A 21,127-nucleotide genomic window follows, 5' to 3' on the forward strand; every position below is an offset into this window, starting at 1 on the left:
CCATTTACTGTATGGACACGATGTCACTACCATATTTGGGCATATCACACTTTTTTTGTCATCTACTGTATTTTGACAGTGTAGACAGACTGGAGCGTATTTATGAGTCAAATAAAGAGCCACATGGATTGGCTACTGTACTTAGACTCCTTCTGAGTACATACAGTATGGTTAGTTGTACACACATAACCACCATTGTATGTACACTCAGTTAAACAAACAATGTTTTGTACTATTAAGTATGGCAAACATTAAAACATTGTCAATATTAAATTAAAATAGATTTCCTTGATAAAAGTTCATCACATTTTTTTTTAATTATTGTTTGCGAATTTTTACTTTATAAAAAACTGATAGTACTATACACAGACAAACACCAATGTAAAGTTGTACTGTACAGTAGCAGTACAAATGTTTAAAAAAAAAAGGAAATCACTCAAGCATAACACCATATGTCAGTACAAACAGTATTTAATGGCACCAGCAAATAAAATGAGACTAAGAAGCTTTATTTATCACACTTTACTTTTGGATGAAGCAACCCCCAAGCACAATCAATACACAGTATTCATTATTTGTATCTATCCCTATTTGTGATGTCGGGCAATAGGCCCAACAGTTGTTTGTATAATGTATATTCATTCTCTGATTACAAATTCAGTCACATAACTATTTCTACTTGTCTACTTGTGTGGGAAATTCCCAATGGTATATGAATGTGATACAGTGTGTACTGTATATTACTACTGTATTCAATTACTGTATATCCTCAGGAATTATCACACTTCTGTTTGTCTGATTTAAAGCATAAATCAAGAATATACCCAGGTATACTTCCAGTATTGACTTTTTGATCTGGATGAAGGCCTCTCTCTAGCCAGTTCAGATAAGTTTTTACAAGAAATTCTTAAGCCTACCAACCATTTCACTAAATCAGGGTTTCCCTGGCCCGGGTATAGTCCTAAGCGACCCCACAAAGTCGGCCCAATTTCGTGTTCTAGGGGTTGGGATTATACCAGAGTTTATATATGGTAATATTATCTATTCCTAAACATACCAGATAAAATTGTTTTCAATGTATACTCGCATTGTATGTAATTAATTAGGTAAATGAATGATTTCATAAGAATCGCTTGAGGCTCTGAGAGACATGGTTTTCTGAAAATCTTCTCCCATGGGGGTAATTAGTAGAATTTCCTCTCTATTCTAGTAATTAATGAATACTGAAAGACCAATTTATTTGAACATAAAATTTGTCCATATCAAAACACTTTTGCCTGAGCACTTCATTGAAAATGTCAAGACAGTTGTACTTTAATTTATGAATAATTGATTATAAACAATATGTTATCTTATTGTAGCCTGTCTATGTTTGTTATTGTATGCTAGTAAACAATTACATGAAAACGTAAATAAAGAATATTCAAATTATGTAAATAGTAGTAAGTAGTAGCAGTAGGCAGACGTCCTGTCGCAAATGACAATTTCAAATAGATATTAATCACGGAAAAAGAAAAAAAAAGAATGTTTGAAGTGTAATGGCAGTGGTATACAATAATGTCTACTTAAGCTCTGTCTACACTATCAAACTTCATATACAAAAAATATATATATGGACACGATGATGTCACATCACTACCATATTTGGGTACATCGCACTTTTTTGTCAAACTAGTTTGATAAGTGTACAGTAGACAGCTTTAATAACACTACGGATAAATTGGGAAAGCTTGAGGGAAACTGGAGACCAAAAGCAATAGTTTTTTGGTGTGATTAAATTGAGAGGCATCTGGAAGATTTGGTCTGACAGACCATTAAAGTATTATAGCGGTAGTGCTGTATTTATCTGTGGGGCATTCCACAGTATTTTTTTGTTACGGACGGGACATTTTTGAGAATATAACTAGACATATCTTAGAAATAAAAAAGAATACAAGATTCAAAGTAGAATAAATGTATACATATATGGCCAATGTTTATTATGAAAGTCAAAAAAAGAAAAAAGACTGTACAAAAAAAATTTTATTATGAAAATTGTATGCGTCGCGGATGGGACGGCAAATGGACATCACTTTTGAGAAGGTTTACATATTGTAATATTTCTCCTCATTTAAAAGAGATTTTAAAATTTGTTTTGTATTTATATTATGTTGCCAGATAGTTGTTTTAGATAACTGAATGTTAATTATAAAAATTGAACTGAAAATTTATTAATAAATATGATTTATATGTCGTTACGGACGGGACATTTCTAACGTCGCGGACAGGACAACTTTGTCCACGTTAAAAAATTGTATAATTTTGCTATTAAAAAAATTTAAAAATAAGTTTTTTACATCAATGTAATCTTTTATTTACAAGTCAAAATACAATTCAACCTTTGAAACACTGTTTAAAAGTTTATGTCAAGTGAAAATATTAAAATTCATAAATATGAAATATTATTTATAAAATTAATTATTCGAAGAGTTATAACGAGAAGCAATATTGTAAAATGTTATCAAAATATTTATTTACACTAATATAAAAGTTATGCTTGGCATATTAAACAAGACTTCAAGATATTAACACATTTAAGGCGAATCTTTAAAAATTGGCGTTGGCGTTTGACGTCTGAATTTGTTTTAGTGAATAGTGGATCCAAGTTGCATCTGAAATTTCCTTCTATCCTTTCTTGGATTTAATAACTGTAGGCCTACTTCTATTAAAATTCAATCTTAATTATTTAGTATCTGATTTATAAAAGGTTTTTGGTTGCAAATTCACCAAAGAATGAAATCTACAAAGCGATGACCGCACCCAATACTCCCATTCATACTGGTCATGTTGTTTTGGATTTAGGTATTGTTCTTTTGTGGGTTGTTGTTTTAAATACAGACCACAATGTTTTGTGATTAATAAACAACAGTTAACACCTTTGTACAGTACTTCTCAGCCTACAGTACAAAAACACTTTTTAATTCTTACAATATTGTCATCACATCCATAAAAAAAATGTCCCATCCGTAACATTCAATAAATTTTGATAGTAATGTTTTTTTAATAAAAAAATACAAGTTTTAAAAAACTTGTTTAAATCTATTGCAATTTAATATCCTTAGGAGTTGAAAATTAAGATTTAAAATTAGGAATTAAATAACAATTTTAAAGCCATTACTTCAATAAACACAAGTGAGGAAAAACCCCCAATCGAAATGTCTCAGAAGTAACAATTATGAATTTTGAAATGCAAGTATGAAATTAATAAACAATTTTAATATTATGAATAATTGGAGCTTACTTGAAAAAAAAGTAACTGCAGTATATTTATGGGCAAAAATGTTAACAAGATGCATGGTTTTATTATGAAATAAAAAGGATTTAAATGATATGTCCCGTCCTTAACAAAAATGTCTGTCCCGTGCCTACGAAAAATGTCATCAATATATTTTTTAATATGATATTTTCACCAAAAGTTTCAAAATATTTGTTTATAATGTATTGCATATAGTTTTAAAAGGAGAAAACAAAATATTAAATTGTGGTATCAATACTTTTAACTGAAATGTAAAAAACACCATAAAACTACTATTAAAATGTCGCGGATGGGACAATTATGAATTTTGAAATGTATATATGAAATTTAATAAACAAAATATGTGTTATAAAATGCTTGAATATGTACAATAGGGACATAGAGTAACTATATCTGGCAAAAAAATGTTTAAAAGATGCATGGTTTGTGAAATAATTAGGATTTAAATGATACGTCCCGTCCGTAACAAAAATGTCCCGTCCGTAACAATATATTTTTGAAATATGATATTTTCATCAAAATCTAAAATTTTCAAAAAATTTGTTCATAATATAATGAGATATAGTTCTCAGGAGGAGAAAATGAAATATCAAGATTTTTGCATCATTACTTTTAAAATAAATGTAAAAAAACCGCCTAAAACGTCGCGGACGGGACATTTATGAATTTGAAATGGATGTATGAAATTAATAAACAACAAAATTTTAATTAAATACTTGATTATGTATTATTGAGACATAAAGTAACTATATCTGTTGAAAAAACAGTAATAAGATGCATAGTTTATGAAATAAATAGGATTAAAAATGTCCCGTCCGTAACGCCAAATATGACTTTTTCATATTTAATATTCAATAACTTAAAAAATCAATATCAGAAAAATAAAAAAAATGTTATTTAATAAACTTCAACATGTCTACTTTGAGAAATGGCCAAGAGTTACATCAAAATCAGTAAATGAAATTTTTAAACCCACGGACCAAATACTGTGGAATGCCCCCTGTACATTCATTATTTTTAGGCTGCAATTGTAGCTGAAACTGTAGCTTGGTGTGAAAACAATAACACACTCAAATTCCAGAAACTATTGTTGAAATGTAAATTTAACAGTTTATCAACAAGTTTTGAGAATGATGATTGATTATGGATCAACGACATATGAGATTGATGAATTAAAACAATCAAATCACCATTTGATAAATACAATAATTATGTAGTTTAATCACAATGCAATTGTTATTTTTTGTTTAATTTTCAATCTGCATATATATTTCCTTATCTATTGGTATAGAATATCACTGTTTAAGTGTAGTTGCAGTAACTGTACAGTTAGGATTATTAATTACAGTGAACCTATGTGTAATATACAGCATGAACTGCCACACTGCAAGATCAATATTCTCTATTGATTTTGATTTAAAAACTGGTACAGCTGGGATATATTTGTGTTGTACAATTCAGGGATCCCATTCATTCTAAAAATTATGAAATAATACATTTCTTTTTGCTTTAACTGAATAAACTATTTAAAAAATATAATGAAATACTAAATCTAAATAATATTAATAATGCCTCTTTTTACTATTAATTTAATTAATGTTATTAAACTGAAATGGGAAAATATAAATAAAAAAATTAAATTAATCCGTAATCTCAGACTCAGGTGATTCAGTTCAGGTGTGCAATGTGTTGCCTCCTCCTGACTGGGTATCTTCTCTTAATACAAAATGTCACAAATGTGTTATTTTTTATTTAGGCCTAGGCCTATCATCTTTTTTGCCTTTTAAATTTAATTGTTATGTTAGGACTACTAGCTAGCCCGGTATAGGAGTAGGGCTAAACTTACACGTAAATGTTATACTCATAAGCCTATATAAATACGTTTAAAAACTAGACAGAAAAGAAAAATGCCTACCAGTAGGTCAGGCTGTTACAGGCTAACTAAACGAAGGCCCTGTCCGGCCGGCCTCACCTTTTTGTTATGCATGTAAGAAAGATGGATCTGCCTGGCCTACACAATATAGCTAGCGAGAGGCTTAGGCCTAGCCCTTTTTGCACATAAAAAATGGACATTCGATGCCTATTATAAGTTACAATTTAAGATATTGAAAAAAAAATGAGGTAGAAATATTACCTGACAATATTATTGTGTATTCTATACATTCATTACTGAGAAAAAAGTAGCTTTTAAGCATAAAATCCGAATCAACAAGGTCCGGTTAACTTACTAAGAGCCGGCCCTCTATGTTTTTTTTAAACCACGTTGCCAGATAGTTGAATGTTTGAACCCAATCTAATCACGAGTTTCTGAGCAATACGGTATCGGATGTTTTAGCAGATATCATTAATAATTACTTTGTGAAAATTAAATACTAGGCCTATTTATTAATACATGTATTTTTAACGTGTTGGAAGAAAAATGTATTATAATTTTTTATATATATTTTATATAGAAATCAAGGTGAATACTTTTATAGATCTATTTCAAAATATTCAAAAGTAAGTTATTTAACCATAAACTTAACAAGACCAGTGGCATACCAGCTATGAGCGCTCATTGGCTAAACCAGGGGCCTCGGGTACGTTACGCCACTGCACTGAACAAGAAATGTTCAAGTATGGCGTTTGGGTAAGCTACAGTAGCTGTGTTATAATATATTCAATTAAACAAACTATTTATTTACATCTATATTTTTTAATTAACTAAAATTTGCACTATAATTATATATACCTGTACATACAAATACAAAATTATTATTTATAGTTTCATTTATACAAACGTTTGTGCTTTGTGTTTAGAGCCTAATATATATTTATTATTTAAAGCACATCGAACAAAATAAATGTCACTAATCACAGGATGGCATACCCTTGCTTTTCAAACTAAATCTAATTAAAAAGTTTACAGTGTTGAGGAACTATTTTAAAGGTCTGTCTACACTATCAAACTAGGCAGTGATTATGCTTAAATGATAGTGATATGACATCATCATGTTCATATATTGGCACATCACATTTTTTGTCACATAAAGTTTGATAGTGTAGGCAGAGCTTAAGTCAGGGTGGTTTGAGGAAGGTGATAGAGAATAAATAGTGGTGTTTTTATCCTTGTTAATGTTATGCAAGTAGAGGATTTCAAGTACCTCGGAAGCTACTGTTCATCCACTAACCATGATGTCGAAGCAAGACTTGGTCAAGCATGGGGTGCGCTGAACAGTCTTTCAAAAATATGGGCATCTCGTATCAACAAGTCCACAAAAATCCGCCTCTTCAAGTCAACAGTTGAAGCCATTCTTCTTTACGGCTGTGAGACATGGAGTCTTACTTCATTGCTCTCAAAATCATTGGATGGAGCATACACCCACATGCTGCCGTCCAAAACATCCCATGGTCCTCACACACCACCAACAAGACACTATATGCCAACCTTCCCCGTCTTACGACCATCATTCAAAGACGTCGCATGGGCCTGGCCGGTCATGTTATGAGAAGCTCTGAGCCAGCCTCAAGAGTACTCCTTTGGGAACCAGAAGAGAAAAGGAAAGTGGGAAGACCTCAACTGACTTGGCTCGACATTCTGTTGAAAGATACCAAACTAGACCTGAGTGAACTGAGGAAGAGCATGCTTGATGGAGATGTGTGGAGACAAATTATCATGGCACCCACTAAGAATTAAGTCGTCGTGGGATGACATTAAGTAAGTAATTTTATGCATTGTAATGTTTTGTGAGTCATGCTTGGCCTTCTGAACAGTCTCTGTACTAAAGAATCTACCCAGTAAAAATAGAAATATGCATTTTTTTAATTGGCAAGTTACCAACTACTGTAGAACCCCTTGTCCATAGTCCTTAATCTCTTTTTTTCTGTTTCACATCAAAAATAAAAATCTGTACACTAATCATCATTCACTTGTAATAATTTTGCTAGCTTTGCCTCTAGTTCTGCATCCTTGGCTGCATTACTATCGGCCAATGATCCTTTATGAGCTGATGGTGCCTCTGCAAGCTGCAAGAAAACATAAAATTACAACACAATTAAATCAATAAACAATAGAATTCTTGCAGAATTAATGACAGATATACAGGCAACAATGATGCATCCATAACTAAAGTGGTGCAGTTTTCTCAAGCCACTGGGTTGTAAAAGGCCTGTGAAAAAGTGATGATGATGATAGTTAAGCCATTTGAGTTTTGTTTGATTGATTATAATAAATTATTTTATATATAATTGATAAATAATAATTGAAATAGTTTGTACAGTAGTATGAATACAGTTAACTGACACCAGATGCCCCCCAAAATGAAAACTCTTCCAAATTTCTAATGTATTGTTCCCCCAAAACCATATAAAATGAAGATTAATTAAATCAGACTTTGAATAGGTTAAAAAAAAAACATTGATACAGTCAAAGAGTGTCGTTATTCACCGTTCACACTTGCAAGAAAATAAAACATTTAATATTTCTATCTATGTGCATACCACTTAAGTAAAATCCTTAAACATGTATTGACTCAAGAAATGAGAAATATCTCACTTAAGAAATGTGATTGATGAATAAGGCAAATAGTTTTGAGAAAAGTGACCATTTATGACTTGAACTAGATTAACACTTTCAATCCTACCTTGCCAGAAACTTCAATACCAATTTCATCCAAAACTCTATTTACAATTGCCTCCTGTTCTTCCTCGTCTCCAGATTCCGTAAGAAGATCTTCTAAAGTATCATCCACTTAAAAAACAAAAATAATTTTGTTATATGTCGGGTTGTTATTTATGTTAAAAAAAATGAGTGAGCGGCCAAGCAGTAAGACAGTGGAACCATAATACGTAGCCATAACATCACAGGCCTTGTCTTTTAAGGCGAGCGAGTGTGATCACTCACCTAACACACTCCTAAACTGCCCTTGAGGAGTGCGATTTACAACAAAAGTAAACTTCTACACACCAAAATACAAACACCACACCTACAGCATCCTTGAATTTATTGAGGAGTGCAATTTGTAGCACACCTATAATTTTCAAAAGACAAGCCCTGCATCAGCAATGGTTTGAAGCTCACTCTCTTCATGGTTCTGGTGGTAGAACGAGTCTTCTTGTATAAGGATTATAAACCGTAGGTCCAGTGTACATATCTGGCTCATGTGAACTTTAAAGAACCTAGTACATCTTTCAACATCCTATTTCACACAACTTACTCATCATACAGCCCTCTGGGAAAAAAGTTTTTGACTGAAAAGGTCACCCAAAGAATAAATAAAAACTAGAATTTAATTTGTCACTTTGACGAATTATACGTGATCATTGTGAAAAAATATAATTTTACTGATATTTATTTTTTTCAAATCCGCAACGCAACATGTAAGTAACCCGAACAAGACAAGAGTTTTTCTTTAATACTTGTTATGTATGCAAATAAGACCACGGCTGGAAACACTAGTACAATTGTACATACTTAATTCTTCTGTCATAGCCATCTTGGTTGACTCTTTCTCAAAGTTCTGCATTGTCTGGGCTATCTGTTGAGGTGATATTTGTTTATTCATTGCCCCCATTGCCTAAAACAAAACAAAAAAATAATCATGATAATCAACACCTTCTGTATAATTAACAAAAATACTACAGTAATGTACTTCAACGAGTCTCTTATAAAATAAATTCAGTACCTTAGTTGTGTTTCCCATTGCCGTGGCAAGTGTCTTTGTAGACTGCATTGTCTGAAATGTAAAATAAAATACTTCAAGTAAGTTGTTATAATAAAAGTATCTACTTATCTTGTTTATGAAGGAAGGAAAATTTGCAATTTGCCTAAATATATAAATAAAAATAAATAAAATTATAAAACATTATTATGTAGAAGAAAGAAAAACTCACCTTAGCCTGTGTTTTTACTGCTGATACCTTTGCTGATGCTCCATAAGATCTTGTTTTTGCTTTCCTCATATTTACAAGTTGTTTTGCTAAAATTGTACATGTCTGAAATTCAGAGAATCAATGACAAAGTTGAAAATAAATATTGTAAAGTTCTGTCTACACTATCAAACATCATCGTGTTCATGGCACATCACATTTTTTGTCACATAAAGTTTGATAGTGTAGACAGAGCTTTAGAGATGAATTTTGTGCATTTATAGCAAGTTTTTCATTTATTTTATGTTGATAACTAAATAAACAAACCTGTTTGTCTCCTCTTTTTGCTGCTCTTTGTATTTCCAGTTCCTAATAAAAAAAAGTTTTTTAAATTAATTTACAAAATTTGATTTGTAAAGCAAGAGATTGTTTATGTTTTTAAGGAATAAAGAGGGACATGGGAGAATTTGTGTGAATGAATTTCAAATAACCATCATGATGATACTGAGTACTTACTAATTTTTTTTCTTCTCTTTCAAGTTTTCCGCGGTCCCGTTCCAAGTCTCTCTGTGTTTTTCTTAATGCTTTGTCATTTTTTCGCATAATTTCTGTTGAATTGAAGTATCAGGAAATACTGTTAAAACTTTTTTTTGTCTTTGAAGGTTGGTCTTGACATTTATTAGGACTGGACAAGGGCTTAATTTAGTATGTAGATAAATGATTAGGCTAGCCGATATGTAGGGAGTAAAAAGAGAACCACTAATCTTTAACATGCACTATGTACACGGGACCAACGGCTTTACATCCCATCCGAAGGATGAGGCAATGATTAGAGTAAAAGTAAAACATCTTGTATATGTAAATCAATTGTGTTGTGTAGCACTGTGTAAATTATATATATATAAATCCTACTGTCAGTGTCAAATTATAGAAACAGTGCTTATATTCGGAACATGATCTTATAACCGCGTCTAACATAGCTCATCGGCGAAAGTTCCATATTTTTAGTTGTATGAAAAAATGTCTCTGGCAAGATTCGAACCTGCAACCATATATGGTATTATCACAGATTTTCACCCATCAGATACATTCTGGTTCGAATCCAACAACTAAAAATATGAAACTTTTGCCAATGAGCTATGCTCAACGCGATTATGAGATCATATTCCGAACATGAGCACTGTTTCTATAATCTGACAGTATGATTCAAGGGAAAATTTCATTTTTAAATTTTGTTTAGCAATATTGCTAACCAAACTGATTTTTGAGTCGAGAAACATAGTTTTGTATTGTATTTTTTGCTACACAATTTTAAAAATCTGTAGCAAAAAGGTTGTTTTGTATAGCTTTTTGCTATGCTATGGCGAAATTATTGCCTGTGATTTATAAAACATCTTGTAAGTAGTAGGCCAGGCCTAATTAAATTATTATATTATAGTTTAGTCTGCACACGCAGGGCCAGGGGATGGATAAATTAAGTTTATAATTTAATTAAGATCTAGCAAGAATAACTAGGCCTAGGCCTACACTGTCACTGTAGGCTACAGCTACGAGTTAGAGAAGGAAAGACAAGCTAGCCTCTAGCTAGAGGCCTACTAAACTACACTGCAGCAGTGATTGACCGGCTAAGCCTAGGCTAGGCCTAGTCTGGCCCTACTACTAGCTAGCTAGGCCAGACTAGCCGGTCAACCACTGCTGCTGCTACACTCAGCACAGCTGAGCAGCTATGTTGTTCCAGCAGCCACCTAGACCCGACAAACAGACTCGCGTAGTAATTACTGTAGTCTCTAGCAAGAGCAGTGGTTGACCGGCTAGTTTGGCCTAGCTAGCTAGTAGGGCCAGACTAGGCCTAGCCTAGGCTTAGCCGGTCAACCACTGCTGCTGCTACACACACAGCCTCACTCAGCCTTAGCTAGACCTAGGCCTAGCACTATATAGTATAATAATAGTGTAACTCTATTATTAGTTAGTAGCCTAGCCTATAGATAGATCATAGATAGTAGTTTTAATAATAGAACGTTCAACAAACCTTTTTCATTTGGTTTCCTAAATACATTCATGGTGTGAAACTTTTAACATAAAATGATATGGACGGGATATATGAACGATCTCTTTGAATGATGAGTCTGTTTCATGTGACGTACAGTGTCTTGTATTGTATGACGTAACACGAGTAATCAATCAGACGCGTCGGGAATCGATCATTCAATAACAATTAGTAATAGGGCTATTTTTAGAATTATTTATTATCTTTTTTTTTAGTTTTCAGAAATTATGTTGCGTGATACCATTAAAAATAAATGAAAAGACCAAACTAGTTTTACAGTATTACATTTATAGGCTACTAGTCTACATTAAACAATCAAATAAATAAAATATCAATAATAATAATTAATAATAGGCCTAATTGTCTTTTGTATAGCGCTTAACCACAATAAATTGTCTCTATAACTAGATTAATAACTAGGCCTACATCTTTTATTTTAAATTTACATATTTTATTATTATTTTTTTGTTCCAGTAGAACACGCAGGCCAGCTATATCCAGGGGCCCTCTTTAAAATGATAACAAACATCTATTATTTTATACTTATAATTTAAAGATATATTGTCCCCCTCCCGCCACCAATTTGTTAATGTGTTAAATATGCCATTTTAATGTAACAGTTAGACTTATTTACCTGAAAAAAAAGTAATTCTAATCAAAAAATACTTAAAATTGTTTTTCAAATAATGGTTTTTGGGTCAAATTAACCGTTTCTTTTGACTTTTTATGAGTGAAATGATTATTTTAGATATTTTTTTTCCACAGAAGTGAATAACTTTATTGGAACTGTAATTGGCCTATTCAACGTCTGATTTTTTTAATCTTTATTTTTTATGTTTTTTGGGGGACAAAACATCTTGAAACTTTTTACTCAAAACACTATTAAAAAAAATACATTACATCTAACAGATTACGATATATGTTTTTTAAAACTTAAATTTGAAGAAATACCGTACGTATTAGACTCTGTTAAAACAGTTGTTAATAAATTGTATACGTGTGTCGCAAAATAACTAAAAGAACGACGGAAGTATTCTAATTTTACTTTGGATTCTCCTCTGATCTTGAAGAAGCTCAGTTGCGGTTTTAAGTAACTTAAAATATTAAGATATTTTCTAATTCGTACTAAGTGTAGATCTCAACATTAAGTTGATTGTCAATATTTTCAACATCTTAAATTACTATTTACCTTCTATACTAGCAAACGATGTAGGCCTACCATTATTTATTCTCTAATTTTGTAAATAAGGAAACCTATTTGTTTTTTACCTTAGGCCTACCCTTCATAATTTTGTAACAAAATATTATAGCTCTAATATCTTTTTTAACCCTTTAAAGACACGAACCCTCAAGAAGGTATTTTTAATAGGTTTAGGAAAAATGCAAAATACATTATGACTGTAAGTCAAATGCTTAAAAAAATGCAATTCAGTGACCCCCAAAAAGTCAACCCGTACATATACGGGCCTCGCGTCCTGGGACAGTAAATTATTAGTATGAGATACGGGCCACGTCTTTAAAGGGTTAAAGAACAAAACCTAAAGAAGCCAATTGATAACTTAATCTTAGTCTGCTCACACTACGTTTTACTTTTGTTCTTTTAACTATCTACCCTGTTTTTATCAACCTAGAGTAGAAGTCTCATTTTTATTTTTTTTAACCCGACTTATTGTAATTAAATATCGTTATCTGCACGGTAAACTTTAGAACGATAAAAATAATAACAAATAAATAAAATAAACTTCTTCTGATTGACCAGGTTAACCAATACTTGAATCACCATTACTCATCTCCAGACTCTAGAAGATCCACTTAAAAAAAAGAGAAACATACAATTAATTAATTAATTAAGTGAGGCAGAAATCATTAATAATTCGAAATATGGCAATAATTATAGAATACTATGGGGATGGTTATGCATGGGTTACTTAATTCGAAATAGTAAAAAGTGCTTATGTTATAAAGATACTATCTTTATCACTTAAGCACTTTTTACTATCTTGACCTAAGTAGTCATGGCCAAACTTATGGCTAAATGGTAGACTTCAGGTTGTGAATTGACCAATCATGTAATGCTTTAACATGTGCCGTAATATTCTTTTTGGATTAAACTTTGTGTAATGAGGGCGACTCAAAACAGCCGAAGCTGACATGCATGAGGCACTCAACACTTAAAAAACTACGAAAAGACGAGAAAAATGAAAAGAAAAAAAAGAAAAAAGGGACCAATAAAAAAATATAAATATATATGAAAATATATGAAACATATCGGAACTCTCAGGGACAGTGCCTAGCCCTAACATATTTAGGGGTGAGATATTTTTTTAGTCGAACTTTATAAATATTAAATGATATTGAGTTTCGAATTTCGATGGGTAGTGCATATAACACCACAGCACCAGTTGAAAATATAATTATATAATATACATACTTAATTCTTGTGCCTCGATCATTGCGTTGCTTTCTCTTTCAAACGCATGCATTTGATTGGCTATCTGCTTACGCGGAATCTGTTTATTCATTTCTTCTATTGCCTAGAAACGAAAATAATCATAAAATAATTATTTTAAAATATTTTCAAAAAGTTTTAACATTATCATTTAAACTTCGCTAACTCATTGTATTTTGGACATTTCAATACTGACAATTAATTTTCAACCATTTTAATTCTCCTCGGTAGCTAATTGTCGTTTAGAAAAAAAAACACACAAATTTAGGAATGAATATAAAGGCCTAATAATAATCATCATGGATGATAAAAATTAAATACCTTAGTTGTGTTTTCCATTGCTGTGAAAACTGTCTGTGTTGATTGCATTGTCTAAAATTTAAAATACATCTCAGCATTAATGCTGTATTCAAAATGTTTAGCAATGTTTGGGAATTTGACTGTAATGTATAGCCTAACTCTCAGATGTTCAAAACCATGTTGTCAAAATAGCTTACGACAGTTTTGCAATCTAGGCTAGATAAACGCTTATTTTAAGAAATATTTTCTAGAATCAAGAAATATAAGATATTTATAAAAAAAAATGCAATTGAGAATCAAAATAAAAAGACATTCTTGTCAATGTCTCGTTGTTATTCATTGTATATATTTAGAAATTGATTTTAACCAAAATAGGCTACAAATGAATGAATGAAAACGTGAACGAATACGTCAATCAAAAGCCAATTGTTTACTGGAGCGAATCTATAGGCCTATAATAATTTTCAAGAAACAGGCCTACTATAATAGTATCCACAATATCATTCTGAATTGTTTTACTATAAGTTCAAAAGGCGCCATAATAATGTACTTCTGCGCAAAATCTAATGTTGCATGTGAGAGGAAATAGTAGGCCTAAAATAATCGATCATCATTGCCAGAGAAAATAACTCACCTTAGCTTGCGTTCTTACTGCTGAAACCATTGCTGATGTTTTATGCGAGTTTGCGTTTGCTGTTCTCAAAACTTGTTGATGTTTTTGTAAAGATTTGCATGTCTGAAATTGAAAAAGCTCATTTAATCTAAAGAGAAGCACCATGTGACCACGTAATTATGTAATGGAGGCAAAAGTGTTTGATCCGAAATTGAGTACCCAAAGATAATACCAGGGTCACTAAATCAGATGCGAAAATGAATCCGAACACGACATGTCGGTGTAAAAAGGACCAATCTAACTAATGTTAGTTCCATCTATTTCTTCTGGAAGAAGCCTACTAAGATAACTGCAGTAGGCCTAAAACATGTACTATGCTTCATTAGATTGAATAATTTCATCTATTAAATGTAGCATTGTAATTCACAAAATAATACAAATAAATAGGAAAAATAGGAATGTACTCTACAGCTCAATACCAATTTGTGTTGTTCACGTAAAATACATTTAGTTTTGTCCCGTGTTGTTAAGGTCTCTTAACACTATCAAACTAGTTTGACAAAAAAAAGTGTGATGTGCCCAAATATGGTTGTGATATAACATCATCATGTCCATAAATTGTCAGAGTTATCTTTGTATCAAATATTTTATATGTATTTCTATATGTTTGTATGTAAATAAGCCTCAATAACTGAATTACCAACGCTACACGCTACGTCACAACTTCCATTTGCAATTATTGACTGGCGAGCTATTAAAATAATTTATAAAATAATGTATTATCAAGTTTTAAATTTATTCGGTAAATAATCAAAGGAACAAACCTGTTTATCCCCTCTTTCTTCAGCTTTCTTTATATCATTTTCCTGAAAAATACAAATCGTTTATTTACATAAATTTGTTAAATCTGTCTTAAAATAAAATATACATACATTTATGTTACAAATCAAGTTGTAAAGCAAAATATTATTTGTGTACGTATTATCCGGTTTAGTCTTAGGCCTACAACTTACGATTTTTTGCTCGTCTCTTTTAAGTTCTCTCCTGTCACGTTCAAGGCCTCTCTGTATTGAATTTATCTTAGAACTGGATAACTAACGTAAATAATGGATAATAATGAGAATGTAAACCAATTATTGTATCATTAATGGGTTCCAAAATACACGTGGAAAATCCCAATAAAAATAGATTGAAAAAAAAATCCCCAAAAGTCTTGCATCATTTCTCATACATCATTAAGTTGCCTTGACATGTCATTTTAGAGAATTCAACGGACAGAAAATTGTTATCAATTAGTAATGTAAACTCCAAAATATAAATATTCTCTATTGCATAATTGATTCGCAAGAACTATAATGTGGTCTTTATCATCATCATCATCATCATATCATACTGATAATTGACATCGTTAAGCAACAACAAACAAGTGATACAGTAGACACAGATAAAAGCATAGACCATAAAATGGCATGGATCGCAAAATTGATATAAATGTTATTAAATTTATGTTAAAACAGTAAAAATCAACAAAACAAACATTTTTATCACCTCTTTGTTTTTCCGTTTCCTATAAAATACCAATGTTTTGTTTTTACTAAAAACCCGTTTGAAATAGAAAATATTAATAGGCCTACACATTTATTTATTTATTTTATTTTTTTATTTATTTTATATATATTTGTCCTCAAGCTTAACTGGAAACTGAGGAAATTCGGATTAGGCCCTCCACGGACCCACGGCAGCCAGCAGTGCAGCGCCTACCATATCAGCACACCGGGAGACGATCCCCTACTCTTTTCGAATAGTGTACCAAGTTCTTTAACGTGCACTGTTAAGTACACGGGACCAACGGCTTTACATCCCATCCGAAGGATGAGGCAATGAGAGTAAAGCATCTTGCCTAAGATATGATAAACAAATCAATTTTTAAAAGCAAAAACGTTTTCTTATTGGGTTCGAAACTCAATAGGGGGATTTAATGGGAAACTGAATGAATTTTCATTTATTTCTTTTTCCGCGTTTAACTTCTCTTTGTGTCGCCAAAGCACTTGTCGCAGAATTCTGTACACCTTTAGACTATAAAAGTAAACAATGCAGAACAATATCATCAATGGGTGGTTAAAGTACACTCTAAGGAAATTCGCCAAAAAATTACACATGGAAATCCCAGTAAAAGTATAATAGCTTGTAAAATTGTGTGCAATATTTGTCATGCATCATCACTATACCATACACTAGGGCCATGGTTGGATAATTCAAACGATATTATCTATTAATAATCATATGGAAATTACAAAATATTCTATAGATTGCACAATTGATTCACAAGAACCAATAGAATTCCCTAAATAACACATCATACCATTATGATAATTAGGCGGTTAGTCAATAATCATACCAAGATAAATAAGTCATACACACACATCACAAATAAACGCATTATATAATAATTAATAGTATAACATTCATAAAAGGGTATTATTAAGTTTTGAATTTTGAACTGAATCAACGAAACAAACCTGATCATCTCCTTTTTTCCTGCTCGCAGTTTTTTCTTTTCCTGAAAAATACCAGTATGTTTGTTACCAGTGTGTTATGTATGTTTTTTTGTGTTAAATTTGTCTCTTTCAAATATAAAACTATTTGGATAAATGAATATTTATAGCAACACACAAGTTGTTAGATACTGTTAGTCCTATGTATTTTAATTATATCTCTATTCTATCATACTTGCCAATGAAAACAATATTCGAAAAAAACTTTACATTTATGACCGTGAATGAATTGCTACTAGCCCTATATTTTAATTTCTTTCTTTCTTTCGAAGATTGAATTCATATTAGAAAATAATTATCTTAGTGTTTAAGTACTGCGTCTGCAGTTACTGTTGTCATTATCATGTTTCTTCATGAAATCTCTAAAAATATCAGCAAAATACTGTGTTTAACTGCCAGGTCTATAAAATAACGGTTGTACTGTAACTTACCACAAAAAAACATACAATAAATAAAAATGTACATACCCTTTTTTCGTCTAAATTTTTTTAGAAAGTCCCACATGGTGAATTGTCTAGACCAAGGAATACCTCGTATATCCAACTTTCACCAAACACCGAGTGAGGTTGTGACATACCGTACTTACTTATATAGTATGTGAAGAAATAAATTAATAATATGTAAATGTGTGTAGTTTTTGGTGTGCTATTTTTAGAACGTCTAAACATACATTAATTTTATGTTTTGATATGTAAATGTAAACAAAGATTGTACCGTATCATCGATAAAAATAGATCTAGTATACGCCTATACATATTATTCTAAACGATTCCGAGGCAGAAACTATTGCCAAGTCTTGCATCATGATGATAATTAAATTTTGGATTGAAAATGCCTAAGGACCTGTGATGATAACGGTATTTCTCGAGCGTAATACGAACACTGCATGTCACACACGGTTAGATCACCATAATGCCTATTGTACATGATATTCATTAAATTTATTAATTCCCCAGCAACAAATAGCCATGAATTGTTCCCCAACAAAACAATAAAGAAAATTCGATTGAGTCTTTATATCATTTAACTTTTATATTAATATAAGTATAATTAATATTGCTGAGTTTATACGTAAATTTATCTTTATACTCGACCTATTTTTGTTATGTTCTCTTGACAGAATTAAGTTTTTAAACTATAACTTTATCGTTAAAGATGAATGAAGATTAATAATCAGACTTTTAATAAACCATTTTTGCAGTTTCAATAAAGTTATTCACTTCTGTAGAAAAAATCCAACAAAATTATTATTTTACTTATATAAAAACAAAAATAAAAGAGTAATTTTAACCAAAATCTCATTGTCATGGCATGCGCGCATGGCCTTTAAAATCAAAGCATTTTAAAAAGTTTAAACCTTATTTCGTAACAAAAGCAGTAGACCTAATGTTAAAACAAAACATAACTAAATAAAAATCCACGATAAATTAATGTTTGTTTGTACGATTGCTACAGTACTACAATGCTGCTCAAAGGTCTTTTAATGCTTACGATTGCTCGTTTCCTCTTCTTCGTCTCCAGACTCGGTAAGAAGATCTTCTAAAGTATCATCCACTTAAAAAAACATAAGGTAAATACAATTATTTAAAACATTTACTGTATGTCCTACGATGGGCTGGCTATATACACCTGAGTTATGGCTAATTTGTCTTGTGAACAGGATTGGCACCTTTAAGAAGTATAGTGAATGAATTCGCTTATCTTTATCTTTGGCAATTGGCCTATATAAAAAAAAATTCCTGCACCTATTATGAATCATTTCTGTTATTATCATCGATCATAACAGTTGGATAAAAGTAACTGAATGCCTCACATCAGGATTACTCCCTGATTCATGCTTTACAGTTGATTTGACTTCCACTTCTACTATTTCAATTTTTTTTTAATGAAAAATTTCCTTTCAAATTAATGTATTCAAACCGTACCCATAGTAATAGTGGTAAAATACAATTAAACATACTTGATTCTTGTTTCCTATCCGACTTGGCAGATTCGCTTCCAAATTTCTGCGTTATCTGGTCTACCTTTTTAGTTGATGTTTGCTTATTCATGGCTGCCATTTCCTAAAACAAAAACAAAAAAAATAATCATGACCAACTCCCTATACTAATTGAGAGAGTGTGTTTTAAATTTTTTTTTTTTTTATTTTACAATATTTTGTGATTTATTTGAATATTCAATTTATTTAATGGCTATGTCTATTATTGCCTACTCCTACTTATACTGGATATTTTTTTTAAATTATCTTGGTAAATCTCGTTAGCGATACCAGCTTCAGTGAACGCTTTATTTACCAACCACAGGTGAGATTTCCCCTTAAATTATGGCAAACATTAATATTAAATCAGATTTTGTTATAATTTCCAGAATTTATAAGGTTAGATGAAAATGGAAAATGACCATTGAGTTGTGTTTATATCCTTTATTCCTTTATTATCCTTACACCTGATTACTATAAACAAATATGATGAATGTATAATGTAATACTGTACCTTAGTTGTGCTTCCCATTGCTGTGGCCAGTGTCTTTGTAGATTGCATTGTCTGAAATGTAAAACAAAGGCGCAAAAGTTAGATAGTCGTAGACATGCTAGTGTTTACCGTACAGATATATGATACCTTGTTATTTGTTACTATACTCCTTCCTTTTGTTGCCTAGTTCACTCTAAAAGTCAAATCGAATAACAAAATCCTAGTAGTGCGGTAATGTAAAATAACTAATCATCATGTCATGAGAAAGCAGCAACTCAAGAAAAGAAACTCACATTAGTCTGTGTTTTTACTGCTGATACCTTTGCTGATGCTCCATAAGATCTTGTTTTTGCTTTTCTTAGATTTACAAGTTGTTTTGCTAAAAGTGTACTTGTCTGAAATTACCAATATTCGTTCTCGATATCAGTCGGCATACTAGTCTATGCATTGGTTAAAGTAGAATTACAGTACTAATACACGTAATATGAAAAGACTTTTGTTTATTTACAAAATAGGGAGCAGAGTTATTATTCTTATAATACTTTGTCAATGTTTATGAGGTCATTGCTTTTAACAAGTTAAAAGAAGTTTATTTGTTGCAGTACGGATGAATGATCAAAATGTAAGTAAGTAAAAAAATATAACGTGCCATCATCGACGTGGTTCTAAAAATGAACACATGGGAAATCCAAAACAACTATTCTACAGATTGTAAAATCGATTATAGAAGTAAGTACATATTGAGAAATCTTGCATCCCATAATTAAGTAGTTTAAGCAACAATACTGGACTTAAAAAATATAAACATAAATAAAAAACATTACATTTAATGCAGATAACAAAACAAACCTGTCTGTCTCCCTTTTCTTCTGCTCTTTTTATATCCAATTTCTAAAAAGCAATGTAAATTTAACACATTTTAAAAAGAAAGCGATCCTATATGTTATTGTTTTTTAGGAGGATGGAGAAATAACTGACACTGAGTATACATACTATTTTTTTTTCTTCTTTTTCAAGTTTTTCGCGGTTACGTTCCATCTCTCTACTAGTTCCTTTTAGATCTTTGTCATTTTTTCGCATTTCTGTCAAAATTTCAGAAAATATTTAAAATAAGACTCATATAACTATTATTTTTGTTGCTAATTATTATATTCATCAGACATGGCATAAGATTATGCATTGTGATGTGGAATGAATATGTAAGCTTGGTTCAATTTCAATGTGTTTTAGAGTTCATCAGTATTATACCTAATTCATATTTTTAATTCAAAATATTGAAAAAAAATAAAAAAGTATTTAAAAATGTATTAAATATGATTTATCTTGGTTAAGTCTGTGTCCAGCGAATTGTGTCCTATACCTTGGTTAGAAAACTCTAAAAATGTTAGTGACAGTGGGATAATCTAATGATGAAACCTACAATAAATACAATGATTTTACAAACCTTTATTTCGTCCACTCATTTTGAATTACCTAGACCGAAAACGTTCAAGTATCCAACTTTCAGCAACAACTCTGAGATATAAAGTGTAAGCTAGACATACACTGTT

The 21,127-nt window shown here is 31.2% G+C and overlaps 3 protein-coding genes across 5 annotated transcripts in view; 1 reads left to right on the forward strand and 2 right to left on the reverse strand.

Annotated features, from left to right (window-relative positions):
• The window catches only part of LOC144848525 (ubiquitin-conjugating enzyme E2 J1-like), a 331,913-nt gene that overhangs the window by 181,098 nt on the left and 129,688 nt on the right, over window positions 1-21,127 (forward strand). The gene's annotated exons all lie outside the window — the stretch shown is intronic.
• On the reverse strand, window positions 6,999-21,115 carry LOC144849149 (charged multivesicular body protein 2b-like). 2 transcript variants are annotated; one of them, XM_078706169.1, is made up of 8 exons: window positions 21,022-21,115; window positions 20,571-20,659; window positions 9,470-9,511; window positions 9,167-9,268; window positions 8,959-9,009; window positions 8,748-8,850; window positions 7,918-8,024; window positions 6,999-7,300 (listed from the first exon to the last, which is right to left on the reverse strand). In XM_078706169.1, the coding sequence occupies exons 1-8, from the start codon at window positions 21,038-21,040 to the stop codon at window positions 7,190-7,192; spliced, it is 624 nt and encodes a 207-aa protein (XP_078562295.1). In that variant the 5' UTR covers window positions 21,041-21,115; the 3' UTR covers window positions 6,999-7,189. The 2 variants fall into 2 exon arrangements, with proteins under 2 accessions (XP_078562295.1, XP_078562294.1); XM_078706168.1 differs by lacking the exons at window positions 20,571-20,659; window positions 21,022-21,115 and adding exons at window positions 9,659-9,750; window positions 11,172-11,288.
• Window positions 11,461-18,589, reverse strand: LOC144849150 (uncharacterized). Of its 2 annotated transcripts, XM_078706171.1 has the most exons (9): window positions 18,000-18,589; window positions 17,574-17,969; window positions 17,071-17,111; window positions 15,565-15,645; window positions 15,376-15,417; window positions 14,573-14,674; window positions 13,960-14,010; window positions 13,621-13,723; window positions 11,461-13,000 (listed from the first exon to the last, which is right to left on the reverse strand). In XM_078706171.1, the coding sequence occupies exons 2-9, from the start codon at window positions 17,608-17,610 to the stop codon at window positions 12,972-12,974; spliced, it is 486 nt and encodes a 161-aa protein (XP_078562297.1). In that variant the 5' UTR covers window positions 17,611-17,969; window positions 18,000-18,589; the 3' UTR covers window positions 11,461-12,971. The 2 variants fall into 2 exon arrangements, with proteins under 2 accessions (XP_078562297.1, XP_078562296.1); XM_078706170.1 differs by having other exon boundaries at window positions 17,574-18,589.

This window comes from Antedon bifida, chromosome 7, assembly GCF_963402885.1.
Source record: "Antedon bifida chromosome 7, ecAntBifi1.1, whole genome shotgun sequence".
Lineage (NCBI taxonomy): Eukaryota > Metazoa > Echinodermata > Crinoidea > Comatulida > Antedonidae > Antedon > Antedon bifida.

What these genes read in the sequence shown, in the direction of transcription:
- LOC144849149 (XM_078706168.1), bottom strand. Translation starts at nt 11,202, where the DNA reads ATGAATGTATTTAGGAAACCAAATGAAAAAG. An exon ending in CAGTAAAAACACAGGCTAAG is followed by an intron (nt 9,010 to 9,166) that starts GTGAGTTTTTCT and finishes TTTACATTTCAG; the next exon opens with ACAATGCAGTCTACAAAGAC. An exon ending in CAATGGGAAACACAACTAAG is followed by an intron (nt 8,851 to 8,958) that starts GTACTGAATTTA and finishes GTTTTGTTTTAG; the next exon opens with GCAATGGGGGCAATGAATAA.
- LOC144849150 (XM_078706171.1), bottom strand. Translation starts at nt 17,610, where the DNA reads ATGTGGGACTTTCTAAAAAAATTTAGACGAAAAAAGG. An exon ending in CAGTAAGAACGCAAGCTAAG is followed by an intron (nt 14,011 to 14,572) that starts GTGAGTTATTTT and finishes TTTAAATTTTAG; the next exon opens with ACAATGCAATCAACACAGAC. An exon ending in CAATGGAAAACACAACTAAG is followed by an intron (nt 13,724 to 13,959) that starts GTATTTAATTTT and finishes TTTCGTTTCTAG; the next exon opens with GCAATAGAAGAAATGAATAA.